Here is a 12,646-nt window from a genome sequence, read left to right as displayed (position 1 = left end):
GGAAACTGAGTCACTGAGTCCTGTAATTCTTTTGGGATGACTCACGAGTAATTTGACCCAAATTCCATCCCACAGCAATATCTGTGAATGACTTCATTGGTGTACCCTCCTATTAGCACAGATTGGCACTCATTCTTTTAGTCTTCTGGAGCCCAAGTTCTTAATCTGTGGATCATGACAAACAGTAAAAGGTTACGTATACCTATTTTTCTTTTTTAAGGCAATGGGAGTTAAGTGACTTGCCCAGGGTCACACAGCTAGTAAGTGTCAAGTGTCTGAGGCCGGATTTGAACTCAGGTACTCCTGAATCCAGGGCTGGTGCTTTAACCACTGCGCCATCTAGCTGCCCCAGTATACCTATTTTTTATACCTATATACCCAGCATCAAATAAAAATTTCCCCAGCCGGGAAAAGGGATCAGTAATAGAAAAGTTTAAGAAGCTCTGTTCTACTGCGGAGTATAGATGCTGAATGAACCATACTATTTCTTTTGTTTTTGGTGCTGTTGTTTTTTTCTATTTTGAGGTTTTTCATCATTGCTCTGATTTTTTGTCTTATAACATGACTAATGCAGAAATAGGATTAATGTTATCATGTGTATATATATATATATATATATATATATATATATATATATAACCTATATCAGATTACCTGCTGTCTAGGGGAGGGGGGAGGGAGGGGAGGGAGGGAGAAAAATCTGAAATTGTAAAGCTTGTATAAACAAAAGTTGAGAACTATCTTTACATGTAACGGCAAAAATTAAAATACTTTATTAATTAAAAAAAAAAAGAAGCTCTGTTCTAGAGCACTATGGTAAGAACCTCCCTGTATTTGTTAAAGCCAGTTATTAAAGAGAGTTGCAAAAATAGGTAAAATTATTCCACTCTTCTATTTCCTTTTTGTTTTGGAAAAGTTATTTTTCAAAAAAAAATTATGTTAACATAAAATGGTTTATTGTTATTTTTAATTGAATTAATATTTTGTTAGTTTTAATTTCAAACATGGAAATTAAATTATTATCAAGCTGAGAATAAAACAATCCATAAATCAAAATTAAGGTCTTTAATCGTGATACTGATGTAGGAGACAAAAAAGGGTTAACAGAAAAACCTAAGACCCAAGCTCTAATTCAGAAATGAGCTCTAAGAGGAATTCAGATCCCAGTTAATGAATAATTTACAAGTCAGCATGCTAAGTTTTCTTACCCACAGTAATCAGTACCCATAAGGGGAACAGGGGGAGCTAGGCCATGGAGGCCTAAGAATATAACAATGATAAAAGTGACAGGTTATAGAAACTCAAACTAGGAATAAATGAAAAATGAAGATGTTTTGAAACTAAGCATGGGAATTAGAAAGAGACTTGTGCAGAAAAGGCCAAATTTGTCCCCAGATTCACGTTATGATGTGTAAACCCCCAAAACACACCTCCATGGCAAAAGGTACCCACCTCGGAGGTTGGCTTTAGGACTCCAGGAACTCCAAATTAGGATAAGCCCTCCCCTGCACCTCCCTAAGGTGGAGATTATTACAATGAGACGGTTATCAATTTATCTATACTATAAATATAACTGTCTTTTCTTTCACTGTTCAAGAGAGATACTTTTCCACTGTTCTGGTTCTCTCCCTGTGGTCACCCACAGTATTGCAATAAAGCTTGGGAAACTGAGTCACTGAGTCTTGTCATTCTTTTGGGATGACTCATGATCATTTTGACTCCAAATTTCATTCCATATCATTACCGCCATAGCAAGCACTAGGGGTACCCAAAGATAGGAACTGTTATGGGCCTGGGTACCTCATTTGAATGGTCCTGGGGACCCCAGAAGTTTTGTGGGGTAAATCAAAAGAACCTTCTCCTTGAGAAACCAAACCAAAGGACAGACACACCTAAAGAGATAAGCAGCCCAGGATCTGGACTGAGTTAGCTCCGGGACCACCACCCTTCATTCCAGTCTCCCCCACCTCTGGGGAGATAAGATTAGGTGTGGCTGCTGCCTTTGTGGTGTGAGGAGGAGAGAGATGGCTTGAGCAGCCACCCCCCACCCAACTCCCCCAGCCACCACTGGTGGGGGATGGTTCTCCCCCAACAAGGAAACTTTCCACAGTCAGATGATCACCCCCATCATTCCTCTATAAAAGTATCTGCCAGTCTCCTGTACTAGGAGATTGGTATCTCAGAGCCATGCCTCTGTGCTATGCCCTCTCCCCATGAGAATTCCAAGGGTTTCTCTCTTGGTTTCCCTTCCCTAGCCCCAAACAAACTATTATTTTATTCTAATTGGATTTGTGTGCAAGAGGGTGTAATTCTTTAAAGAGGAATTCCTAAGAACCCCTACCCCACCCCATCCCAAACTCCTACTCCAAACTGATGTAGGAGGCAAAAAAGGGGTTAATAGAAAAACTTAAGACCTAAGCTTTAAATCAGATATTAGCTCCAAAAGGGAGTTAATGGATAACTTATAAGTCAGGATGCTAGGTTCTCTTACCCACAGTAATCAGTATCCATAATGGAAACAGAGGGAGCTAGGCCGTGGAGACCTGAAAACTATAACAATGATAAAATGACAGCCTATAGAAATTCAGACCAAAAATAAAAGAAAAATGATTATGTTTTGAAACTAGTAATGAGAACCAGAAAGAGACATGCGCAGAAAGGGCCAAATTTGTCCCCAGATTCACCTTATGATGTGTAAACCCCCCAAACACACCTCCACTGAAAAAGGTACCTGCCTCAGGGGGTTGGCTTAGGACCCCAGGAACTCCAAATTAGGATAAGCCCTCCCTTGTACCTCCCCAAGATGGAGATTATTATGAGACTGATAAGTCAATTTATCTATACTATAAATATAACTGTCTTTTCTTTTACTATTCGAGAGATACCTTTCCACTTTTCTGATTCGCTCCCTGTGATCACTCACAGCATTGCAATAAAACTTGGTAAACTGAATCACCGAGTCTTGTAATTCTTTTGGGACGACTTACAATCAATTCGACCCTAAATTACATCCCGTATCAAAACCCCCATCTATTCCCCCCATAACAGGAACTTAAGGCAGGGTTTATATGGGGTAACGGAACAGAGGCTGAGGAGATTGTCTTTGGGAAGAGTAAATGTCTCACAGTTCCAGACAGGTTCAATTGCACAACAAGCTGAATTTCTGGAAGAGGAGAATTGGGGGTGAGGGGGTTTGTAATTCAATCAGAAGCCAGAATTCAAAGTTGGGTCAGTCACAGGCCTGGAAACGAAACTAGATGGAGTTTAGCTAGTTCTCAGTCAATTGTGTTTGTCAATATATACAAAATATATAAATTAAATATATAACGATGGTTACAACCCACTTAAATGAAAGCTCTTTGGGGTCCTCAGTTTTTCTGTTGGGAAAGGGGTCTTGAGACCAGAAAGTTTGAGAATTGAGGCTCTCATCAGAAGGCCTGGTTGCCTCTCTAGTTATTATTATGATGAATATTATTACTCGGACACTTAAACAATGTAGTTTATACATATTTGCTGTGTATCATGTATGTATACCGATCTTTTTTAATGGCAAAAATCTTATTAGTCTGACTCTGTTCTCTCCAGAGATGGCACACTATTCAGACTTCATTTCCCAGACTCTACCTGGTGACCGGAAACGGAACTTTCGTCAACTCCAATCGATTCCCAGCACCACTACTTCCTCCCAGGGATCGGAGGTATCCTCTTTGGATGGAGAGCATGAGCAGGGGGCGGGGCTTGGGGTGACCTGCCCGTGAAAGAGACGGAGTCGGCGCGCTTCTTCCACTGCGCACGCGCTTGCTGGAGTCCACTCTGATTGGCTGAAACGGGCCGACCGTTCCCATTTGAATCTCGGCGGCACGGGGGAGGAGCTTTCCAGGAGTAGCAGTCTTCGTTGCCCTGGGCTCCCCGGCTTGCTGAGGCTCCGAGCCCCGGCGCTTCCCCATTCCCCCTCACGGTTTCCCTTCTCCCTCGTCTGCGTTTGAGGCCTGCAAGCCGTAGCCTGGCAGGTAGGAACGTCGTGTCTCCGTGCCCCTCTCCGTCGGGGGTAGACGGTTATCAGAGGCGGCGGCTCTGGAGGGTGGGCGAGTCCGGGCCCCTGGAAGCCGGGGAGAGCGGTGGGGGTGGGGCGGGGGGAGAGACCGCAGGAGCCAACCCCGGTATTTCACCGAGGCAGTCTGAATAGAGCGACCACAGAACTTGGGGGTCAGGAAGACCCGAGTTCAAGTGCCATTTTTAATGAGCTGTGTCTCCGGGCACACGTCTTAACCTCCCCGGGCTTCAGTTTCACTGCTGAAAAGCTGCTCGGTGGCCGGTGCACAGGGCCTGGAGTCAGGAAGACATGGGTTCCAATCCAGCCCGGTGGCGTCAGGCAAGTCACTTAACCACCGCTTGCCTCAGTTTCCCCATTTTACATCTATCTCTTACGGTTGTTGAGAGGATCACGGTAGATAGTAATTGTAATGCGCTTATCACAGTGCCTGGAACATAGTAGGTGCTTAATAAATGCCTATCCCAACCCAGTTGATAAAAGGAATAGTAATAGTATCTACTTATCGCAGGGTTTTGGTGAGGCTCAAATGTACGAAGGACTGCCACTCTTAAAGCGCTATATAAACGCTAGTTATTACTGCCTTATCTATTTGAATAAAAGTATTAGGATATAAACTTATTTGGGTGAACTCCAGGAGGCAAAACAGGATGATGGGCACTTCATCCAGGTTCCACGTGATTTTGATCTCCTTTGCTAGGTGTCTTTTGGAAAGCTTTTGGTTTCTGGTCTTTTCTGGGTGGGCTTAGGGAAAGAGAGAGGGGATACACTCTTTCGGAGAGTACTTGTTTATAATGAATGGGTCCAGTGTTTGTTTCCTTTTCAGTCAGCTGATATTTATTAAGTACCTACTATGTACCAGACACTGGGCTAAGCTCTGTGGTTAGGGAGAAAGGCAAAAACCAAAAACAAAACCAGTCCCTTTTTTCTAGGAGCTCACAGCGTGAACGTGCAAACGAGATGTAATCAGGACGAATTGGGGCTAGTCTCAGAGGAAAGGCATTAGAATAGGGAAGTATTGGGAAAGGCGTCTTGGAGAAGCTAGGACCTTAGCTGAGGCTTGAAGGAAAGTTGGGGGAGGCCATGAGAAGGTGTAGAGGAAGAGCATTGGAGGCATGGGGGACAACTAGTGGAAATGCTGGGGAGATATGGAGTGCCTTGTGTCAGAAACAGCAAGAAGGTCGTGCCTTTTTTTTCCCCTTCTTAAAGTTAAATGCTTTTAGTAGTTCTATGCTCTATCTTGCCTTGGTTTCTGTTAGCAAGTAGTAACTGAATATCTAAGACCCAAGATGACTTTAGTAAACCAAGTTTCACACTGAGGTGGGGGGCTCAAGCCATGTGAATTCAGTACACTTAGCAGAAGATTGCTGTTCTGGGCATGAAGCCACATCTTTGAGGGCTTAGTGCTGGTTGCCACAGGGGTGATCTTCTCAGGTATGGTGTATGTAAAAGTGCTTTGGGAGTCAGGAAAATCTGGTTTCAAATCCATCCTCACATATTTCCTAGTCTGTGTGACTTTGGGCAAGTCATTTAACCCCTTTCCGACTTAGTTTCCTCATTTGTAAAATGGAAATAATAATAGGATCTGATGAGATAATATTTGTGAAGTGCTTAGCGTAGTGCCTGGCAGCATTATAGTAGGTTGTATATAAAAGTTAGCTATTAATATTATCATAATAAATAGTTATTGTCACATTCTACTGGAGGACATTTAAGAGGCATGCTAGATGAATAAAGATAAGGTAATTTTAGAAGGCAAAGAACACAAAGACCTTGGGCTATCAGGGAAGGCTTCTGGAGCAGATAGACTGAACCTGATGAAGAAAGGTAAACATTTTGAGAGGTAGAGTTGAAGGGAGTGCATTCTCGGCATGATTGACTGGAGGATTGCATTTTGTGGAAAAAAAAGCTGGAGAGGTTAAGTTGGAGTCAGATTATAGCATATTATAATGGGAAGCCACTAGAGAGTTCTGAGCAGGAAAGGGACATCTCTCTCAGTAAGACGATATTTGGCACCTGCTCGGAGAATGAATTGGAGAGAGGAGAGCCTAGAAGCAGGAAGGCCAGTTAGAAGGCTGGTTCAGGTGAGGCTCCAGCTAGGGAAAGAGACTGATGCAAGAGATGTTTTAAATCAGTAAGAATTGGGTAAAATCATTGCTTTTTAAGTTCAAATAACTCACATCCTAGTTCTGTCACTTAATTTGTGTGACCATGGACAAATCACTTCCTTTCTCTGTAATCTCTAGTGCTTTAAAGTTTGCTGAATATTTTTCTTGCAACCTTGTAAGCTAAGAAGGATAAGGATATTATCTCCATTTTACAGAGAAGGCAATTGAGGCTTTGAGTATGCACTTTTTCGACTTAAGATGTCTTTCTCTTATGGCTGGGATGATTCTCTTTTGACCTTGGCTTATTGGAGTCCCCTGGTTTTTTCCTAGACTCGGATCAAAAGGTACCTTCTTTAGGAAATTTGCTGGTCTCCCTATCCTCTCCATTCCTCAACCTCCGGCTGCTAGTCTTGCCTTCTCTTCCAAGGTTAAGGTTACTTTTTAATCTTCCTTATATACCTAATGTGCATATGTTGCTTCCTCTACTAGAATATACAATCCCCCAGGAGCCTTTTCTTTTTCATTTCTTGTTTCCCCAACACCTATCACACTGCTGGCACAGATTAGATACTTAAGAAATACTTGATAGATTTTGTTATGGTGACATCTTTTCAAGTTTTTACGGATACATGTAATGTACGAGTGATTGTGGGCAATAGTTTGGTTAGTGAAAAGTATAGCTTATTGGTCGAGCCCAAGTTTTTGTTGGGCCACTATTTAGTACAAGGGTTTGTCATCTATCAGACAATGAAAAGATCTTGAGATTCTGATTCTAAGTCAACCACAAGATAAATTTTTGTAGCTTACAGTATGTTGCATTATATACTATCATGTCATTCCCCACCTCCACCCCCCTACCCCCAGGAGCAAATACTCTGACATTCAAATTCAACCCTTGATGATTTTTGACCCCTTCCTATTTTTACAATCTTCTGATACCTTACTCCCCAACACATATCTTTGTTCCAGTGACACTGACTTCCCTGCTGGCACTCCATCTGTCAGCTCAGGACATTTTCTCCAGTGTGCCCCATTCTTGGAACATTCTTCCTTCTCTGCTCTGACTACTGACCTTACCTTGGCAGTAGACTTTCCAGGGATGTACACATGGATAATCAGGTTGATGCACACATTGCCGGAGCTAGCTCAGCATTTGGGAGATGCCAAAGGAAAATGTGGAAGAGGAGGTATTAGACTGACTACTAAAGTGAAGGTCTGCAGAGCCGTTGTGCTGACCTCATTGATATGTGCCTGTGAAACCCCTGGACAGTATACCAATGCCATGCCGGGAAACTGAATCGCTTCCATTTGAATTGTCTTAGGAAGATTCTGAAGATCACCTGGAAAGATAAGGTACTGGACACTGAGAGCCTTCCTCAAGCTGAACTGCCAAGCATTCACTCTGCTTCAGAGAGCACAACTCTGATGAATAGTTTTGTATTTGCTCCTGGAGGCAATAGAGAACCAATAGATAAGCTGGCCATGTTGTTTGAATGTGAAATATACACTTGCCTAAAAGACTATTTTATGGAGACTGCACAGAAGGCAAGCGCTCCCATGGTGGTCAGAAGAAGCCATATAAGGACACTCTCAAGGTCTTTAAGAACTTTAGAATTGATTGCTTGGCATGGGAGATGCTGGCACAGGACTGCCCAGCATGGCATGCCCTAATCAGAGAAGGTGCTGTGCTCTATGAGAAAAGCAGAATTGAAGTAGCTCAAAAGAAACGCAAGATGCGCAAATTTAGAGAATCCAACCCAAATGTTCACGTGGATTATTTGTGCCTGACCTGTGCTAGAGCCTTCCAAGCTTGGATTGGTCTGATCAGCCACAATTAGACTCTAACCTAGTGATGTCACTTTGGTCCTTTTCCAGAACAAAGGACAATAACCAACTGATTTCCCAACTTAATGGAAACTCCTCAACTCCTCTTAATTCCAGTGCCTTTCCCCTGTTCATATTCCTATTTATCCTGTGTATAGCTTGCTTTGTATGTATTTGTTTGCATGTTGTCTTTTCCATTAGATTGTAAGCTCCTTTAGTTCTTTTGCTTCTTTTTGTATTCCCAGTGCTTAACACAGTACCTGGCACATAGTAGATGCTGAATAATGTTGATTGATTGAATTATCTTCATTGATCCCTCTAAGTCTGGACACCTTAATTAAGAAAACCCTTCAGGGGGCAGCTAGGCAGCGCAGTGGATGGAGCACTGGCTCTGGATTCAGGAGTACCTGAGTTCAAATCCAGCCTCAGACACTTGACACTAGCTGTGTGACCCTGGGCAAGTCATTTAACCCCCATTGCCCCATAACCCTCCCCCCCCCAAAAAAAAAAAAAAGAAAACTCTTCAGTCATTTCTGTAATTTTCTGGTCCATCTGGCACTTGGTCCTGAATTGCCATTGTAAACCCCTTAGTTTCTATAAACAAACCTACCAGGTTTTGAACACTTCTTTGTTGGCATAATATTGACAGTTCAAGAGACCTGTGAAAGACCTTTAGCTTTCACTCTGGTTAACTTTTATGTCTCCATCTAGAGGAAAACTGCTACATTTGACAAATTTGATAGCACGTACCTGTTATGTCATTGCTATTATAAAGTGAAGCGATGTCTGTTAAGTATTTCTGGACATTATTCACCTATTTATCATGTGCTCTGAGAATGTTAATCCTTAATGCTCCTTTTTGGAAAGGAATGTTTTTGCCTCTGCATGACGATGATTTGTTTTTATTAATATTATACAGGTTTTTGTTAAGATATTTTCCAAATCTGTTGTAGTCCATTTTAAACTTTTGAAAGTATAATTTCTGGTATTGTGTTAGGTGTTGATTGCTTTGAACATATTATTCCCATTGAGCTTTGCTTTTAGAATGCTGGGATATCTCATAACACCTCCACACACGGCTTTCTTCATAATGGTCTTTTTTTTTTTTTTTTTTTTTGGTGAGGCAATTGGGGTTAAGTGACTTGCCCAGGGTCACACAGCTAGTAAGTGTTAAGTGTCTGAGGGCAGATTTGAACTCAGGTACTCCTGACTCCAGGGTCGGTGCTCTATCCACTGTGCCACCTAGCTGCCCCCTCTTCATAATGATCTTATGTTAGATGGGAGGGAGACCAAAGTATTTGTAAGTGTTACCTTAATCCATTGGTTGAATTTCATTTCCATGTTTAAGTTCAGAAGCTTCAGTTTCTACCTTTCCTTGCTGTACATTGAACATTTTACACTCATCAAGTACAAGTGACATTTTAGAGAAGAATGGCACAGGCTGAAGCCTCTGTTTATTGTATTTTTCAGGGGAATCATATAGTTTGATATCATCCATGTAAAGCAGATAATTATGAAGATGCTTTGGTTTGATGCCCTTTTACACACACACACACACACACACACACACACACACACACACACACACACACACACATGAGAGATGACAATGGATTTAAGGCTAGGCAGTATCATACTGGACTTAAACTGTCTCCCTGAACAATTCCACATTTACTTCAGTTATTGACGTCATAGGATTGGTGTGTTCTAAGTGAGGACTGTTTTCTCTGCATGGATGTCAGATATGCTAGCAATTTCCCTACACTTAGATCCCTTGGACATATCTCTGGCACATGTGGAATGGAACTGAGGGCCATAATAAAGGCAGTCAGTGGAAATGCCCCTTTGCCAGGGCTGGTTTAATGATGACTAGCTTTTAGCTCCTCTGCCAAGCATGTTCCTGCTAGATATTGATGTAATCTGCCAACGCCTTTTAGGACATTTCCCATAATAACTCTCCAGTTTCTTCTGCCATACTTAAAATTTCAATTTTATTTTATGTTTCTCCGTAGGAGTATTTGTGATTAGTTACACATGTGCTTCTTACTAAAGCTACTGTATATACTATTGTGTGCAGGCTGGTCTTGAAATATGTTTCTGCTTTCTGTCAAATACTACAAGAGAATGTGTTTGTTTATGAGGTCTTTTGAATTACTTTGTTTAGCATAATTAATCTGTTAGTTGGATTCATTCTGTCAAACTCAAAGAGCTTTTAAAAATTCAAACCTGTTTGCCTATCTTTTGAGAATGATATTTTTGACATCTACTTCATTATTAGAAATAATTTGTATGTTTTGCATTAAGGATTTCCAGTATCTTCAGGTTCTTCAATTTTACCCTATTCAAATTTTAGTAGTGCCTAGATTTCATCGTATTTTGTATAATCTAAGCTTAGGGATAAAGTTATTTCTTATCATTGCTTCATATTTTTCAATAATAATGTTATCCTGTGACTTAAAGCTGAGTGTTATCATAGACAAAAGGTAGTACTAAGTCCTTCATAAGTTCTTTAGATGTCCTGGATCATCATATTGCTGAGAAGAGCTAAGTTATTCAGAGTTGATCATTGTACAATATTGTTGTTACTGTGTACAATGTTCTCTTGGTTCTGCTCATTTCACTTTCAGTGCATGCAAGTCTTCCTGAAAGCATCCTGCTCATCATTTCTTATAACATAGGAATACTCCATCACAATATCATATACCACGACTTGTCAACCATTCCCCACTTGATAGGCACTGAATAAATTACTTGTTGACTACTGTGTCCCAGATGCTTAGGATATAAATAAATGAAATAATCCCTACTGGAAAAGAGCTTACTTTCTTTTTTTTTTTTTTCTTTTTTTTTTTTTTGAGATATTTTATTTTTTCCGTTACATGTAAAGATAGTTCTCAACTTTTGTTTATACATGCTTTACAATTTCAGATTTTTCTCCCTCCCTCCCTCCCCTCCCTCCCCCCTCCCCTAGACAGCAGGTAATCTGATATAAGAGCTTACTTTCTAACAGAGATGGCAAGAATATGCCATCATATTCAGATTGAAATATAAAATGAATAAAGTAGGGATCAGGAAAAGCTTCAGGTAGAAAGAGGTGTTTGAGCTGCATCTTGAAGGAAGTAAAGTATTTTGTGAAGAGGGAAGAGTGTGTTTGAGATATTGATACAAGACAAAGCTTCTTAAATTGTGGGTCTTGACCCCATATGGGGTCTCATAACTGGATGTGGGGGCTGTGAAAAATTTGGCAACAGTAAAATGTTATGTATACCTATTTTATATACCTATATACCCAGGGTTGTGTAAAAATTTCTTAGGCAGAAAGGGGTCATAAGTGGAAAAAGTTTAAGAAGCCCTGATATATAGGGGATGAAGTAAAGTGGGTGAGGAGAAGGTTTAACTGTACTGTAGAATTTAGAAAGGGGAGTAATTTATAATGTTCCTGGAAAGGTAGGTTGGGGCTAGGTGGTAAAGAGCTTTCAAAGCCAGAGATGCTTATATTTTATCCTGGAGTCAATAGGGAACTGACCAGGGGAGTTTGAATTGTGGATCTAATACATAGTTTATAGAACCTATTGTCTTCTCTGAAAATTGGATCACTTGATTCCTGAGAACTGGAAAACTGAGTGTGACTCTTAGATCCTAAAGGAGATTTGTTGAGCCCATTTAAGAAGCTTTGTTGTTTCTCCCATTCTCTTGGTAGAGGTCATATTTGAAGTCTGAAGGCCAGGTAGTGCTATTGGGTTCTGCAGTTGGATGCATAGCTTTGTGGGTTAGATAGAAGTTCATGATTGAATTGAATTGAATCTGAGTTCTGTGAAGGCATATTTGGGTAAACTTTATAGTTCTACCTTTCTTGGCAATGAATGTTAAAGGCATTAATTACTGGACCATGTAACTATATCCACCATACCTAGGTAGAATATCACACTTTGAATTATGTTAGCAGTCAAGTTTGTAGTATGCTTAAATCAGCCTTTTCAATTATGTTAAAATTATCAGAAAGACCAGCTGTTTCTGTGACTACTTCTTAAGTTGTTATGTGAATGGTTTGCTTTTCTAGAATGAGTCTGCAAATCTTAAATGACGAAAATGTTAGTGGTGATATAACTGCAGAAACTTGTGACTTCCTGTTTTCACCACCGGAGCTAACAGGAAGATCATCAATTTTTCGTACATCCCAGAAAGAAAATGTGCCACCAAAAAATATAGCAAAAGCTATGAAAGTAAGTGTGTTTTGTTTTTGTGTTTGAAAACATTATCTTCCATCTTCCTTTTTGGGGGGGCCTGCTTTTTTCTAAGGAGTGAAACAGAAATAATCCTGACACTATTGTTGAAGGCCTTGAATTATTTAAGAGTTAACTTGCTCTTTCTCTCTCCCTTTCCTTTCTATATAAATAGGTAACTTTTCAAACTCCTTTACGGGATCCACAGACGAATAGAATTTTAAGCCCGAGCATGACAGGTAAACTTGAGAGCACTTTTACCTTGGATGATGGTACAGATGATTTGAAGAATTCTCACCCTCCTGCATCAGGATATGAGAAGTAAGTTTTGGACAAGCCATTGTAATCTAGTTTCAGATTCTCTTGGCTAGATAGATATAGGGATAATGGAGAAGGGTTGACAACTTTTTCTTGATTCCAGTATCATAGCTTGATTGGAT

The 12,646-nt window shown here is 40.7% G+C and overlaps 1 protein-coding gene across 1 annotated transcript in view; it reads left to right on the top strand.

The window, feature by feature from the left end:
* The first annotated feature begins 3,868 nt into the window (after positions 1-3,868).
* Positions 3,869-12,646, top strand: part of TACC3 (transforming acidic coiled-coil containing protein 3) — a 30,034-nt gene continuing 21,256 nt past the window's right edge. Inside the window, exons 1-3 of the mRNA XM_043971345.1 lie at positions 3,869-4,010; positions 12,044-12,206; positions 12,382-12,527. Coding sequence (XP_043827280.1) covers positions 12,045-12,206; positions 12,382-12,527 — 308 coding nt within the window. The 5' untranslated portion in view covers positions 3,869-4,010; position 12,044. The remainder of the gene's footprint in view (positions 4,011-12,043; positions 12,207-12,381; positions 12,528-12,646) is intronic.

This window comes from Dromiciops gliroides, chromosome 6 (assembly GCF_019393635.1).
Source record: "Dromiciops gliroides isolate mDroGli1 chromosome 6, mDroGli1.pri, whole genome shotgun sequence".
Lineage (NCBI taxonomy): Eukaryota > Metazoa > Chordata > Mammalia > Microbiotheria > Microbiotheriidae > Dromiciops > Dromiciops gliroides.
The sequence above is the reverse complement of the archived record's forward strand: the minus strand, read 5'-3'. Positions and strand labels throughout refer to the sequence as shown.